This window comes from Pelophylax lessonae (genome assembly GCF_965119305.1).
Source record: "Pelophylax lessonae genome assembly, chromosome: 6".
In the NCBI taxonomy this organism is placed as follows: domain Eukaryota; kingdom Metazoa; phylum Chordata; class Amphibia; order Anura; family Ranidae; genus Pelophylax; species Pelophylax lessonae.
Window position 1 is genome coordinate 289,241,139 of NC_138773.1, and position 17,198 is coordinate 289,258,336.

Here is a 17,198-nt window from a genome sequence, read left to right on the forward strand (position 1 = left end):
ATATTACACTTCTCTACTACACCTAGGTAATGGGGAGACCCCTATATTATACCCCCCATATTACACTTCTCTACTACACCCAGATAGTAGAGAGACCCCCATACCATACACCTATTTTATACCTCTTTACTACACCCAGGTAATGGGAAGACCCGGATATCATACCCCCATATTATACTTCTCTACTACACCCAGATAATGGGGAGACCCCCATAGTATACTTCCCTACTATATCCAGATAATGGGAAGACCCTCATAGTATACTTCTCTACTACACCCAGATAATGGGGAGACCCCCATAGTATACTTCTCTACTACACCCAGATAATGGGGAGACCCCCGTAGTATACTTCTCTACTACACCCAGATAATGGGGAGACCCCCATAGTATACTTCTCTACTATATGCAGATAATGGGAAGACCCTCATAGTATACTTCTCTACTAAACCCAGGTAATGGGGAGACCCCCACAGTATACTTCTCTACTACACCCAGATAACAATATATTTTCGGAAAAAAAACATGTTTTTCTGTTTCTGTTTTAAGATTTTGAAAATAAATATTCTTTCTTCATAAATTTAGACCAAAATGTATTCTGCTCCACAAAGAGTCCACAAACTATGGTGTATATTTATATATATATATATATATATATATATATATATATATATATATATATATATATATATATATATATATATATATATATATTTTCAAAATATTTGAATTTTTATTTGCTATATAAACAAAAAATACCAAATATTCTGGGAAAAAAAATAAGTTTTTTAGTTTTTATTATAAAATTTTGCAAATAAAGAATCTTTCCTCATATCTTTAGATCACAATGTATTCTGCTACTACATTTCTTTGGTAAAAAAAAATAAACTAAATCAGTGTATATTATTTAGTCTGTGTGAAAGTTAGAGTCTATAATCTGTGGTACATATATATTTGAAAATTGAACAGTCCGGATGTACTGACTTGCCTATCTAATTTCGTGAGGCCCTAAAATGGCAGGACAGTACAAATACTTCTAAAATAACCCCTTTTTGAAAGTAGACATGCCAAGGTATTTAGTGAGAGACATAATGAGTTTTTTGAAGTTGTATTTTTTTTGTCACAATTTTTTGGAAAATAAGGAAATGAAATACAATTTTATGTTTACATTCGGTAATTATTTCTTTTTTATTTTTTCCTTTTTTTTTACCATTTTTTATTTTGTTTATATACTGTCACCAGAGCAGTACAGTGTCACCATAGTGATATAAATTAAAGCCATTGTGTACAAACTGGCATGTGATCGCTGTGATTGGTCACAGAGATCGCATGGTACCAGGGTTGATCTGGTACAGCTATCTGTGTTCTGCTGTGTGTAGTGGACTCGGCGCATCACAGATCACGCCGCTGCATTGCCCCTAGGGCGCGTAAGAGGCGCAATTGGAAAGACGTCATGCGACGTTCACTCGGGACAGCAGTGCTCCTGCCCCCCTGTAATATTATTAAAGGCTGGGCGGTCGTTAAATAAGTACTTTAGATGTAGACTATATGGCCAAATGTTTGTGAACACCAGACTTATATGATTTTTGTGTACATCCCATTTTAAAACCAGGCCCAGAAATATGGAGTTAACCCCTTAGCGACCAAAACAAGCTTTCACACCAATGTGATCTGTACATAAATAAAACAAAGTAAATACAAAGTAATAATGTTTCTTTGTATCTCTGTTCAGATGGTGTGCTTTTTAAAAGCAGTGGCTGGAAAGAAAGGAAAAGGGGAACAGTAATAAGCCCCCTTTTCCTCATGGGAGAGTGGCTGGGGTAGGAAAATAGTTCATGGGGTAATATTTCCCTCCTTTTTTCCCTCAGGTAAAAAGGGAGGGATTTTCAAGGTATCCTGAGGGAATAGCTGTAGTGGGCGTGGCGCTGCAGGGGTCAGAGCACCTATAGGAATAGGTTTAGTGTAGAAGCTTCTAGAGCCCTCTGAGCCCTTATATAAGGTGGAGCTCCCCTCAGAGGGGCTCATTCGCCTCAGAAGATTCAGCAGTGTGAGTTCCCCATCCCCCCCTCCCTTGTCGCGGCTGTATATTATGTGGTGGTGTCACCTTTGCTATAGCAAAGGGGGACAGTTTTTTCTTATATTTGAGTGGAAGTTGATGGTTTTAAATGTGATTTTATTTATCCGGCCTGAGCTGTGGTGGATAGGCTGTTGAGAGTGTTAATATTTTATTATATATTATTTATTGAAAGTTTTAAAAACCAGTAATAAACGGCCGCGGCCTATATTTTTCCAAAGAACACAGGTGTCTGCTTTTTATTTAAGTGTTAATATTATATTGGATCCTGCCTACTGTCCCATAGCTGCTGTATTACAGGGCAAGTCCTGGCTGTCATAATTTTGACAGCAGGGAATTGCTGGCAAGCGGTGTAAGGGTAGGATGTGGCAGTAGTGGAGAAGAACAGGCCATGCTATGAGCACCTTTATAAGACCTATGTTTCATGCCTGATGTGTACAACTGGTTAGGCTACATTCGCATGGGTGATTAACCACTTGCCGACTGCTCACAGTATATTTACTGTGGCAGTCAGCGCCTCACAGGCAGAGCGACGTAGGTCTACATCACTAGCCTGTGATGGTCTCAGGAGCACGCTCCCGCGCGGTCACGGACCTCCCCGCGCGTGTAGAAAGTCAGGCGGCTAATGTAAACAAGCCGCCTGTCATTCTCCCCGGTGTATGAATGATGATCATACGGTTCTACTATGTAGAACCGTTGATCACTGTTCACACATCTCAAGCCACAGCCAATCACAGTTAGAATCACGCCCCTAGGGACACACATAGCCCCTCCCTCTCAAAAAAGTTAACCCCTTCACTGCCAGTGTAATTTTACAGTAACAGTGCATATGTATAGCACCGATTACTGCAGTAATGTCACTGGTAACCCAAAAAGTGTCAAAAATGTCAGTCAAGGGTCCGATCTGTCTGTGGCAATGTCGCAGTACCGCAAAAAAAATCCAAGATCGCCGCCATTACTCGTTAAAAAAAAAACCACCAAAAATGACAAAAATCTTTCACTTTGTTAGTAAACGCGATAACTTTTGCGCAAACCAATCAAAATACGCTTTTGCGATTTTTTTTACCAAACATATGTAGCATAAAACAAATTGGCCGAAAATGTTAAAAAATTTTGATTTTTACATTTTTTTGGGGGGGAATTTCATATAAAAAAAAGTGAAAAATATTGTTATTTTTGCAAAATTGACGCTCTTTTTTTGTTTATAGCGCATGATCAAAAAATCGCACAGGTGATCAAATACCACCAAAAGAAAGCTCTGTTTGTGGGGAAAAAAAGGACGTGAAATTTGTTTAGGTACAGCATCGCACGACCGCGCAATTGTCCGTTAAAGTCACGCAGTGCCGAATTGCAAAATACCCCCTGGTCAGGAAGGGGGTAAAATCTTCCCGGGGCTTAAGTGGTTAAGATCTTGAGGGGCAACAATTAGGGATTGTTGCAGGTCAGGAAACTTCACCCCTATGCACACTTTGTGCAAACAGCCATGCCCACAGCCAGATTTGTACCCCATACAGCAGTTCTGAATACACACAAATCAACCAAAGCTAATTAGTCACAGAATGCTTCTGAGTCCAGAGGCAGCTTTTTTACACATCTGAATGCTGCAATCCAGCTGCCCATGTGAATATAGGAAGGAAAGAATGGGACCTTAGGAAGGTGGCAACTTTGGTCCCCCCATCCCATTAGGTGACAATGAAGTCGCCCCATATGCGTTGCCTGAAAGTCCATCCTCCTTTACAGTATGTACAAATACATTTTTATTCTTTTTTTTTTCAATATTTTAAAGAATAAAGATAATATTAAAGAATTATAGGGAGCTTTTTTTTTTCATTTTGGATAGCGTTAGGGAGGGCTATAACCCCTGTAAGATTTTTTCTCACCAACTGTGTCCCATTGCAGAGATTTCCCTTCAATTCCTGTCCCATAGCCAAACAGGAAGTGAGAGGAAATCCCTGTAAATTAAGGGAATTCCTTGGGGACCTCGAGGTCACTAGAACTAGTGTCCCCATTGTAAGATTTCACCTCTATTACTTTTCTGGGGACAACCCAAAATTTTGAATTTTATTTTACTTTCTCTTTTAACGATAATGGTAAACAGTACAAATAGAGGAGATTAAATCTCCCTAATGGGGGGCACAGTCAGCAATAAAAACTGACAAGTGTTCTCATCCACCCCCCCCCCCCCCTCTATCCAAAACATTTTGCCTTTAGTTATACTTTAAGATTCACATTTTTTTTCTTTTTTACATAAATAGAACTTATTGTGACTTTTCTTCTGTTAATTACTTACAGTTAACATTGATGAAACTTCACCAAAATTATGCAGCTTGGAAGAATTTCAATGTAAAAACCAGCACTGCATACAAGAAGGCTGGAAGTGCGACGGAGAAGACGACTGCCTGGATGGGAGCGATGAAAATGTTGATGCCTGCTGTACGTACTTGTCATTTACAACTTATTTATTTATAGATGAACCCAGACGGTGTGTTACCGCTGTCTCTTCCAGCGGGTGTCCAGGGCTTCCAAGTCATATAACTGTGAATGTATTAACAAGAATTATAATTGCTTAATTATGTAACAAGGCTAGGAGGACACCGGTTTACAACCCAGAAAAATGTCAAGTGAAGCTAACACGGAAAAGACAAAATCACAACTTCATCTTACATGCTTCCTATATTCATATTGCAAACCTTGATATAAATATTCTTAAAGCAGAACTAAACCCATTAAAAAAACTGTTTAAGAAAATGGTTACATTCCGGCACGTGCCAGTAAGGCTCGGTTCACAATTGGGCGACCTGTCAGACGATATATTCCCCTGACAAGTCGCGTTCTATTCAGTGCAATAGAACAGTTCTAATTGGAGTGATGCAAGTTGCCCTGACTAAAGCTGGATACACACTATCCAACTTTTGTGGTTAGATTTCATTCAGATTGACCTTTTCTATGTAGTGAAAGGGTCTGCCAGATTGCATACAAATTGAAAGTGTTTAGGTTTGACCTCATATTATATGGTTTTGGTAAGTCTAAAGGAAAAAGTCTTCAGAAAATCTTATAGTGTGTATGGCCCATTAGAGAAAGGTTCCTGCACTACTTGGGGAGCGACTTGCATTAACTTATGGTAAAGAAGTCCTTTACAAGCCACAATAAAGTTGCACTGTGTGGCTTCAAAGTTGGATGACTTTGAAGCCGCGCTATACTGTGAACCGAAATTAACTGACCCATTTGCTTGTGCTTTCAACCAAACTGTCAAACCATCCAATGTCATAACTGATCACATGTGCAGCACTATGGCAATTGAAGGTCCAACAGAGGCTAAGATGGCAGCTTCCTTGGCTGAAAGTGATAGGGGGGGGGGGGGGGTTTAGTCTTGCTTTAAATGCCTGTGACATGCCTGGGTACCTTTGTTGTATTGAGGAAGCAATACACGGAAAAGTGTTAAAGCATTCTTAGAGGACCATTCATTTCTTGTGCCTTACCGGTATTCAGCAGGACAAAATTATCAATCATTCATTATTAATGAAGGGGGGAGGTATCGCGCTTCAGGGAGATTAAATAGTAAAAGTTAACAAATTAGTCTAATAATGGTGTTGAAGTTCAGACAATTATGATGTGTAATTACAAATAAATAATCATAATAATGTGATATAAAATTGTGAATATATAAAATGGTGACTTATAATAAATAAACAGATGATAAAAATATAGAACAGATGATAAGAAGATATATGCTTCACACAATCTACACAAAGTGCCCACGTGCTATTCTCATCAAACCATTAATTATGATAAATATAAACTGACAATATCAGCTGAAGGTGAATAAAGTGACAGGTGCTTATCAAAAACTATACACCAAAAAAGTCCATAAGGTACTTATAGATCAAAGAAAAGTGTTGGAAGTGTCCAAGAAAAAATGTCCAAATCGATTCAATTGACCCTTGTAGATAAAGATCTTTCTTAATCCTTAACTGTATACCTCCACCTTTCACCAAGTGATACAGGGGGTGCTCTTAAATCTTTCGACCCCCTCGGGGTGTACTAACTGCTCACCTCAAATAATAGGTAAATGCGCCTTATGGTTAAATGGTACTCTTTTTCACCTCTCCTCTTGGCCAATCTGCAGATAGGGGATAGGTCTGGTCTTTATGGATCAGGATGTGTCCACATAGAGTGCTCCACGATATCTCAAAAAGAATGCTCATATAGTGCAGTACCTCTATTCAAACATTTATTAGATACAAATTCAATTGCACTCACATTTAGATGTAAATTTGCAAGCCTTAAAACGAGTACTGTTTTTCCTGCGGACTCTGACTCCGCGTCTGACGTCACTTCCGGTATACCGCCCTACGCGTTACGCCACTTCCGGTCACGTGGCTTCTTCAGGGGCCTTTGCCCAGTTTCGCTAAGCAGAAGTTAGACTTATATACAGTTTTGACTCTCCCATGAACAATCATAAGTGTACCCAAAACTCAATAACAAATTTTAACCACTTGCCGACTAGCCATCGCCTATATACGGCGGCAGGTCGACAGGTTTCCGCAAATCGCCGTACCTCTATGGCAGTTTGCGGGAGTGATCCTGGGGGCGCGAGTCACTCACCAGCAAAGAAGCCTATCCATGGGGCTGGCGACCACAATTGCTGCCGGGCACCCATTATCGCTTCCCGTGAAGAGAGAACGGCAGTCTGCTGTTGTAAACACAAAAGACCATTGTTCTCTCAGCTATCAACACAGAGCTCCTGTGTTCCTCCTATTTAGGAACACAGGTCTCTGTGTTGATTTCACAAGCCCACCCTCCCACCCCCCACAATTAGAAAACATCGCCTAGGCTCACATTTAACCCTTTGATCGCCCCTGGGTTAACCCCTTCCCTGCCAGCGCCATCATTACAGTAACCGTGCATAGTTTTAGCACTGATTACTGTAGTAATGTCACTGGTCCCCCCAAAAGTGTCAAAAATGTCAGTTAGGGGTCCCATCTGTCTGCCGCAATGTCACAGTCTTACTCAAAATCACAGATCACCGCCAATACTAGTTAAAAATAAATAAATAAATATGACATAAATCGTTACCTTAGTTTGTAGACGCGATAACTTTGGTGCAAACCAATTAAAATACGCTTTTTGGGATTTTTTTTTAACCAAAAATATGTGACAGAATACAAATTGGCCAAAAATTATGAAAAAAATTTGATTTTAACATTTTTGGGGGGGATGTTATATAGCAGAAAGTGAAAAATATTGTTTTTTTTTTTCAGAATTGTCGCTCTTTTTGTTTATAGCGCGAAAAAAAAAAAAAATCACACAGGTGATCAAAAAAAGACATCAATTATATTTGGGTACAGCGTCACACAACTGCGCAATTGTCAGTTAAAGTAACGCAGTGCTGAATTGCAAAATATGGCCTGGTCATTAAGGGGGGAAATCTTCCGGTCCAGAAGTGGCTAATGTAACACCTTACCAGTCCTTAGAAATGGTTACTGCATTTTTTTCCTTTAACAGCCTATATTTACTCACTTTTTTGTACCTATAGAGGAACGTTGTCTCCCTAGGAAGGAAGTGTTTTGCAGACCCGATGTCCGCCGAGACCCACCAATCATTCTATGTAAACAAGGCAGATTGTCATTCTGTCAGTACAGAAGACATGGATCCTGCGTTTCTGTAAAGCAGAAACAACGATCCATGCCTTCCATTAGTAAAAGCACCTCCCCCACTACACTGAAACATTAGCTAGGAACACATTTAAACCTTTGATCGTCCCTGATGTTAACCCCATCCCTGCCAGTGTCATTAGTACAGTGACAGTGCATAATTTTAGCACTGATCACTGTATTTGTGTCACTGGTTCACAAAAAAAAGTGTCAGAAGTGTCAGTTAGGTGTCTGATTTGTCCACTGTAATATCGCTGAGCCGCCATTTACAGGTAAAAATTAAAAATAAATAAGGCTGCATTCACATGTCAGCGTATTGATCGCGGGCAGAATCACTGCGATTCCGCCCGCGATCCGGAAATCATTGCAAATCGCGGGACGCATGTGTGTTGCCCGTGATTTGCAATAGCACCCTAAACGCTGTGCGATGTTGCCGCGATTTCCGCCTGCCGAATTGCGGTAACATCGCGCAAAAAAAAATTGCCGGACGCATTACGCTCCAAAGAAGTACAAGAGCTTCTTTGGAGCGTAATGCGTCCCGCGATTTTTTTTGCGCAATGTTACCGCGATTCGGCAGGCGGAAATCGCAGCAACATCGCACGGCGTTTGGGGTGCTATGGCAAATCACGGGCAACGCACATGCGTCCCGCGATTTGCAATGATTTCCGGATCGCGGGCGGAATCGTGGTGATTCTGCCCGCGATCAACACGCTGACATGTGAATGCAGCCTAAAAATATCCCATAGTTTGTAGATGCTATAACTTTTGCGCAAACCAATCAATATACGCTTATTGGCATTTTTTTTAACCAAAAAGATGTAGCAGGATACATATTGGCCTAAGTTTATGAAGAAATAAGATTTTTTTTTACATTTTTTATTGGATGTGTTTTAGAGCAGAAAGTAAAAAATATTGTTTTTTTTTTTTTTCAAAATTGTTGATTGTTGATTGTTTCCAGCGCAAAAAAAAAAAATAAAAAATGCAGAGGTGATCAAATTCCACCAAAAGAAAGCTCTATTTGTGGGGAAAAAAAGGAAATCAATTTTATTTTGGTACAGTGTCACATGACTGCACAATTGTCAATTTAATTACCAAAAATGGTCTGGTCAGGAAGGGGGGGTGAACCTTTTAGAGGTGAAGTAGTTAACTCTTTGATAGGACTTGAGTCCAACATGATTTCACTTCAGCTAATTGAAGTACAGAGGCTGTTTTTTTTTTTTTTTTCAAAACATTTTATTGAATATTTCAGGTAACAGAAAAAAAAAACAGCAACAGTGTGAACAAAGCTGCATATAAACAATCAAAAAGCCAGTGAGGAAAAACACAGCTATTGAAAATACAAATGGTTGCCAATGAGGTGCAATGATAACAAACATTGAGAAGAGTACGGAATATAAATCGCTGAGTCGTATACAGGAGATCAGCCCACAGAAGAAAAATTATGAAATACAAAAAATGCTTGATGATTTGGCAGCCCGACCTGGGCTCAGACACCCGCGAAGGGGAACTTTTTCCAGTCTTTTTAGGTGTAAGAAGACAGTGACTTTCCTAAGTCCTGTTTCTGTGAATAGCTAACACTGATTGAAGGAACACAAAATAAATGGGGAGGGTTTAGCTCAGACTAAACTAACTAGAACTAAATTTAGCACCCTCCTAGGTAGGTGCTAGGAAATCACATCTATTTGCTCCTTCTGCTTATCAGGGGAGCCTGATCTGTTAGGTTGCATGTTGCATGTCTCCAGGTGTGATTCACTGGGTCTGAGGGAGTGCCCCCACTGCATCCAATAAGGGAGCTTGTTGGACAGTGGAGGAAACCCAGCCAGTGACACATTGGCTTTTGTGGGAGTCCCAGTGGGAGGGCATTCTTGCAATGCATCTTGAGATTGCTCATAAAACCAGGGGGGACATGTGACAGGGGGTCTTTGGCGGGAAGCAGAGTCCCAGGAGGAGGTGGATGGCTGTCTCTCCTCCTGCAGTGTGGGAGGAAGGAGGTCTTAGGCGGTCGGTCTAGTAAACCAGTTGTGGAGCTGAGCTGCAGAGGATCCTGTGTAACTGACAGTGGAGCTGCTGGCAGAGTCTCTTGATAAAAACAGTGTCCGTGAGTACTGAGGGACCTGCCAAAGGGTCTGGCCCAGGAAGGGGGACCACTCCAGTGAAGTCAGGGGATCAAGGAGCTAGCTCACACAGAGAGAGTATTACAGTAAAGGGGGTGCCATGTAGAAAGCCCTGAAGAATAGGAACAAAAGGGGTGCCAGGAAGGGCCCTGAAGAGTGTTCTGCAGTACAGCTTATCTAAAGGGGTTCAGTAACTACTACTTCATCGCTAGTGACAAGGTGAAGCAGCGGCCTTGCCCCACTCAATTATATCTAACGTCCCAGCAAATTGTGCATAGTTTATTCAAGTTGGAGTATCCCACTCATTCCCTTCTCCTATACAAGTTCTCAATAAAACCACAAAAACCAAGACTGTTTCTTGAATGAGACAGGCACTTTGAAGTTGCTGAACTATTGCACTGTTGCTATGGGTAACCCAGGGGAACCCCTCACCCGCGGCTCACAAGGAAGTAGTGCTACATAAACAAGAGGGGTAGACTTAGGGAGAAACCAAAATCACTTTAGTTAACAAGTTGTAGTGGACAGAAACCATCACTAGATGTCAGCATACTATGAAATAATAACATCCTAACGCAATGCAATACAACATAGAAAGTGGTGCAGAACAGTATTCCATGACTTTAACAGCAAAGGTGGTGTCACTCTTCGTAGTGTGCTGTCTAGCAGAGATGTATGGATCACAAACGTTACTGGGAAGAATTACAAATCAGTAGATATATATTTATATGTTTCTCTGGAGTTCAGATTTTAAATGTTCCACTTTAATACTCCCACTAATAATTGTAATTATCACCCATCATGTTCATCATTATTACTAGATATTCTTACACCAGCAAATAGAAGAGCCTGTGACATTGTGAGTGTGACCTTTGGCCATAACCCGTGTTTATTGAGAAGTTGTGTATCAGGCCTAATTATCTGTAGTATCTTATTCAGCACTGTTAAGGTCAAACAGATCATAAACCCGATTTTTGTGACACACAGCTCCAGAAGCAATGAAAATTAATGAGAAAGATTTATAAACGCCAGACTAATTGTTCAGCTCAAACGTCTGGATTCTCAAGTGTTGTTGAAATAATTACAAAGTTATAAAATGTAAAAAGTTTGATAGGATGCTGGTCAATTGAGTCACATAGAATTTACTATAGAAATGGACAGTTAAAGATTTTGCCCATAGCATCTGCATATTTATTTTACTTTAAAGCCAGTTTAGCATAATTCGAGCTGGGAATGGCTGCCATAGAACACGTTCTTTAAGGTGCCATTGAAAACATTGAATGCTTTCTTAAATCCATGGAACACTTTCCCTAATGTGCCTTCACAACTGACTTTAAAATGTATCTAACAATACATATATTTAAAATATATCCAAAATTTAACATCTTTTTTTTTTTTATAAAATAGGCAGTGGTTAAAAACCATTAGATTTCCTTTTATCTCTTGACCTACAAAAATTAAAAAAATAGAACGAGAGGACATTTTCCCAGAGCAAGAAAAAGCCGTGCTAACTTATCTGATCAACTGTCCCTATTGGAAGATTTTTCTTCAATCGCTATTCTGGTGACAACTCAAAATTTGGAATTTTTTTCCTGTAAAAGCAAGCAGTGGTCACCAGGTGTAACGCTCCGGCGTTTGTTTAGTGAACTGGATTTGCAGCTGCAGAATTTTCACTCAGTAGTCGTGTAGAGATGTGTTGAATCAGCATATCCAACTCTCCAGACTCATCATTGTGGCCCAGCCTGCCTCAGCATGCAAATATACAGGCACTCAGATAAGATGTTCCTGGAGTGATAGGTTGTATACGATAGTATAGAGGTGATGTGCTGAAAGGACAGGCGTGAGTAGTGATAGCAATGATAGGCACTCAATAGTAATGTTCAGGAGTGTTAGCAGATGGTGATAGATAGTATGCAGATAGGTTAGCAATCATGTACAAATAACAGGTGGTAGGGGACAGCAGATGAAGTGTACAGGAATTGCTAACTCAGTGCAAGGATATAGATGGTAGTAGACTCAAGAGCTAGCAATCTATGTAACAGTGCAGATGATAGAAATAGTAATGCACAGATAGCAACAGTCTTTAGTATGCAAGAGTAGATAGTGTAAGTTGATAGGAAGGAATCCCCTGTGGGGTACTTATCACTAGTTGGTTTAGAGAGATGAGGGGTCCGGTAATGAGATAAGGATCAGGTAGCGAGATACAGGATCAGTAGCGAGATACAGGATCATGTAGCGAGACTCCGGTCTATCCAGATACTGGGGAAATAGCTGGAGGCTTCGGCAGGGTCAGACAACGCTGTATAACAAGCGGTTTGCACGAACACCTTGTGAGTGAAAGCCGGCGATTGAAATAGCCGCTCAGAGCGGCGCCTAGTGATGACTTCATGAGAATTAAAGGGACAGGTAGCTATATGCGTTCCACCTACCTAAATGGTGGAACGCAATGCGGAAGAAATGGGCTGGAAGGCTACCGAAGGTACCAGAATCTTACACCATGACAAATAGAGAGGGGATTCTAACCCCTAACCATTTTATATATAAAAATAAGAAGTTTTGTGATTCCCCTCGAGATTTAACAGCCATGGAGAGGCTTTGGCTGCCCATCCAAAATATGGATGTTTTTTTCGATTTGCCCAAGTAAATTGCAGAGCACCCTTTAAGTGCTAGCTGTCTAGAGAACTTAAGGACCCCTTGGTGAGGTCACTTGTATTTAAGAGTATGTAAACCCCAAGAGTATTTTTTTTTGGTCCCTTTTGGTCAGTTATATATACCATTACATAGTTACATAGTTACATTTGTGGCAGAGAATTCCATAGTCTTGTAGTCCTTACTGTAAAGAACCCCCTGCGTAGCCTAAGGTTAAAATACTTCCCCTCTAATCGCAGTGTATGGCCTCGTGTCCTCATGCATTCCTTGCGACTGAGTTGTTTTTGTTCTATGCCGAGATCACCGTTGAGGTATTTGTAAATTGCTATCATGTCCCCTCTCAGGCGTCTCTTCTCCAGGAAGAATAAATCAAGCGCTTGTCAATGCTCTTCACAATTAAGGTCCTCCAATCCCCTAAAGTCAGAAATAAGGAGGAAATAGGGGAAATATTTACAGCAGCTGAGACCAGCCACAGTTGCACTTCAAACTCCTCAACACACAACAGAAGGTATCTGTCCCTCTATTATACGTGACAATGGCATGCCTCTGCCCACAGACAGGAGGGCTTTAAAATGTGCTTACATAAATAGATCTTCATTTTATCTTATTTTATATTATCCTGCCCCACAGCCCTGATGACGGGGGACGATTAGCTCCCCAAAATGCATTCACTTTGTCATACAAAATAAAAATCTACTGGACTTATAATATAATTGTGGTGCTCTCACTCTCTTCACATTCCTTATTTATGAAGAGAAAAGGAGAGGGGGAAGGTTTCTGTAGTCCTGTCCTAGGGTGACAATGCTACATCTCCATAGATTCAGTAAGTGAAGTCACACTAGGACAGGAAGTGTGTTACTGGCAGAATCACCAGATGAAAATTAGCAAAAAAACAAAAACAAAAAGTAAAAGAAAATGAATACAATCACCACATCTAAGGACTGGTAAACTGAAATAAATAATCTTTTTGTTCTTTAGTTTAGATACACTTTAATCCCGAAATCCCTTTTGACTAAGTTTTTTATTTTGCAAAAAAATTAGGCAATGGCTCAGACTTGAACAACATGGTGGCAGGTCCTTCAGGGACCTGTTTGCTTGAAGTTGGTACATACTACCTGTTTTTACAACAGATTCCCTACAAATCAGCCACAATGTGTACTGTTTATGGCTGTGGAATGGGTATTGCAAGCTCTAGAGGCAAGAACTGATGAATGGTTTCCTTTACTCTCTGTAAAGGTTAACTTTCTTTTAGCGCAGTTCATTATTTACTGTATTAGGACCAAAACTGTTGAGAAAAATAAATGTTTAACGTAAGTTGCGCAAAAGCCAATTATGCTGAGTACTGCCACTGGAAGATCACTTTCTGGAACATGAATCACTAAAAAGCTGATTACCATTTGGTTGTTAACAATATAAAAATTATGAGCCATTGTTTCTGGAATTAAAGCTTATCTCAGTGTTGACAAATGACTTAGTAGCATTCATTTTCTTTTGAACAAAATACCATTAAAAACTCATTTAGCTCTTTATTCATCTGTTAATAAAAATAAATGCTATCTGACATGCTCCCTCATTGCGCTATAATTTTGGAGCCCCATTTACATGCATTATTTTGGAGCCGGGCTCATTTGCAAGCAGCGCATGTTAAGTGTTTTCACTTGCGGCTTCTTGTTTTGCTAGTGAACCACAGCTGTCCGGGAGATCAATTTAAGTGCCAGAGTAACCGCTGCATTCCCAAGAGGTGGCTTTGTGATGGCGCCAATGATTGCGGAAATAATGAAGACGAATTTAATGAGACCTGCTCAGGTAAGATGTGTGAGCAACTCTTTGTACACAGCATGAAACTGTAGCTTGTCACACTCAAGTAGCACCGATGATAAAGAGATTACGCTTAAAAATGAATTCAGAGAAGCCAAACACATCATTTTTCGTACTGTTTAAAGCTATTGTTTGGATTTAGATGCAGTGTGCCTTCACAGAATTTTCCAAAACTGGTACTTTGGCTGTCAGAGGTCTATAATGTTCTTCATAGCCCAATGATTTCTTACAGATGTGGGCATCTGTGGGCAGCTCCATCAGTGATGGGTTAGATTACCTAGGGAAGTTGTATTGTAGAAGGATCTGCACTCATATTTGCATGATGAAGCCGTCTATCAATTCACTCCTGCATCCTGCCTGACCTGTGGGCAGGTTTGTAAGGTGTGCAAAGGTTAGAGTGTGTGGCTCAGTTACTAACAGCTAGATTTCCTTTTCATGTGTCAATCTTCTTTCTGCACTCTACATAATGTATAGTAAAAGGATCCAACAAGTGAGTGAGACCCAATCATAGTGATTGTGGGCAATAGGTGGAAATGGGACCTGAGGTGCCAAGTAATGAAGAGCATAGCCAAGAGTTTTAAGTTCCCTGAATTCATGGTGGAAATGTTCATGGCAGAATTTTCCAAAAACTGGTATTTTGGTTGTAAGGGGTCTTTGAACTTCTTAACAGCCCAGTGATATCCTACAGCTCTGGTTAGCTCCTACAGTGATGGGTTAGAGTACCTGGGGACGTTGTGTTGTATTCATCACACTCCCTAGGGGCTTTCCCACAGTTCATGCAGGGTTTTGTAGTGAATTAGTTGATGGCAATTATACAATTATAAGAAAATAAGGATCTTCACAAGCACCCCTTTTTAATAAAGGTCTTATTTTCCTATAAATGCTTGGTGGAGTCATCTACCAGTTCACTTCACCCTTCTGCATTAACTGTGGGCAGCTCTGTAAGGTGTGCGAAAGTTAGGGTACATGGCTCAGTCACTGCCAGTCAGATTTTCTCCTCTTGTGCCAATGTTCTTTCTGCATAATGTATAGTATAATGATCTAAAAAGCAGAGTGAGACTCAATTATAGTGATTGTGGGCAATGGATGGAACTGGGACCCGAGATGCAGAGTAAGCAAGAGTGACACGGCTCCCTGAACTGATAGCATAAATGTGGAGATTTTGCTATTTTTGTGACATGCATTGGAGTTAATGGGGAAGGTGACATTAAGATGGTTTTTAAAGAGGAACTTTACTTTTTTCAAAACAAATCAAATTTGCTTTTCACTAATGTTTAGTGATATTTTGTGCTGTAATAATATGTATGTTTACAAGCCCAGAGGATCCAGAGTTGTCCTCTTCTCTCACCCTGCTGCTCTGCTGCAGGTCCTGTCCAGCGCCACCATCTACCTTGTTTGCACCATAGGGCGTCAGCTACCTCTTCCTGGTTCCTGCAGACACCATAAAGCAGTGGGAGCCAAAGGAAATACCTAACGCATCCAAGTATGAAGATGAATGTGTCTCACCCATGTGGCAGCACTGTCACTCAAGAGTTCACAGCCCTGTGTAAGCAAAAATAAAGGGACTTGTAGCTTACACAGCTTACACTTTTACTTTTGGTGGCTGCATATAGTGGTGTGGGAGCAAAAAGAAGGTGATTAGATGGTGCTGTGATGGTCTGCATTAAAGCCCAGCTGTAGGTTTTAAAGAAAAAAAAAAGTCAGTGCCCCATTGTGGTGAAAAATGATAAAGCATCTCTAACTGCAATACTTAATTACATCCAACAGTCCAAAAAAAAATCATTCACTTTTCCCTGATCCAACACCACTCATCTTTTGGGTCAAATATTACCCATCATTATTCAATCCACTTCCTATGCAGCTGTCCCTTGAGTGTTACATGAGAGCTTTGCTGTCCAAGCTGTAAGGACCACCAAAGGGGAAATAGTAGTTCTCCTTTTTGGTTACAAGATGGTGCTATTGGATCACTTGGATCAGTAGGCAGTGTAAGTGCTGTGGGAGCCAATAGAGGTCACCATAAGTAGGTGGTAAGCACTGGGTACTTAGAGTTAATGCCAGTCCTGCTCCTACCAGCTATGGGGCATCTTGGGTAGTGCACTAGATTATAAATACTTTCAGTGGGGAGCTGCCACAGATTCCTCGTGGGAAGAAGCTGAGGGCCAAGCTACAGCAAGAATATAGGCTATAAGGAATATTGTTAGAGCTCCCTCTTGGGGGAAAGCAGGATAGGAGAGATGCAGGACTGTGGACAACCCCTGTAAAAGTATAGATTAGGCCCCTTTTACACTTGTGTGATTTTTCCTGCAACTTGGGACTGCAAAGTTGCATGACAAGTCGTACTCCATGATTTCCAATGAGTACCATTAATATCTGTGCAACAACTTCAAAGTGGTCCCTGAACTACTTTGGTCCAACTTTGATGAGTTTTGAGGTCCAGAGACCTCAAGATTACACAGGCATTGCTTAAAATCCAATTGCGTAAAAATCACGGCAAAATTGCAGCAAAAAATTGCGGCAAAATTGCACAACTTTTAGGTTGCGCAAGTGTGAAAGGGGCCTTACTCCACCCACATTCACTCTCCTCACTTATCTAATGACTGTTTGAAATTAAGTATTGTGCCATCACTTGGGACCAGGTTGATTGTGAACAAATATATATGGATTTGGCTGATTGTTCAAGTAAAGCATTGAAAAGGTTTTCGGTTTCTGGAATCCTCCTTCTCCTAACCTCTACTGGAAATATCTCTTGGTAACAGGCTTTTATTAGTTTGGGCTGCTTTGGGACTCATTACTGTAAATCTTGTAGTGGGTATGTGGAAGCACAGCTTGACAATACTGGTCAGGGCCATCTGGGTGTCTAAAGGGGTGAGTTCATGTGAAGGGGAAAGTAATAG

The 17,198-nt window shown here is 40.6% G+C and overlaps 1 protein-coding gene across 6 annotated transcripts in view; it reads left to right on the top strand.

Annotated features, from left to right (window-relative positions):
• Positions 1–17,198, top strand: part of LRP1B (LDL receptor related protein 1B) — a 2,177,452-nt gene that overhangs the window by 1,167,105 nt on the left and 993,149 nt on the right. For all 6 annotated transcript variants that reach the window (XM_082262163.1, XM_082262161.1, XM_082262165.1 and 3 more), the window contains exons 16-17: positions 4,365–4,505; positions 14,167–14,292. In XM_082262163.1, the coding sequence (XP_082118289.1) occupies positions 4,365–4,505; positions 14,167–14,292 (267 nt within the window). The remainder of the gene's footprint in view (positions 1–4,364; positions 4,506–14,166; positions 14,293–17,198) is intronic.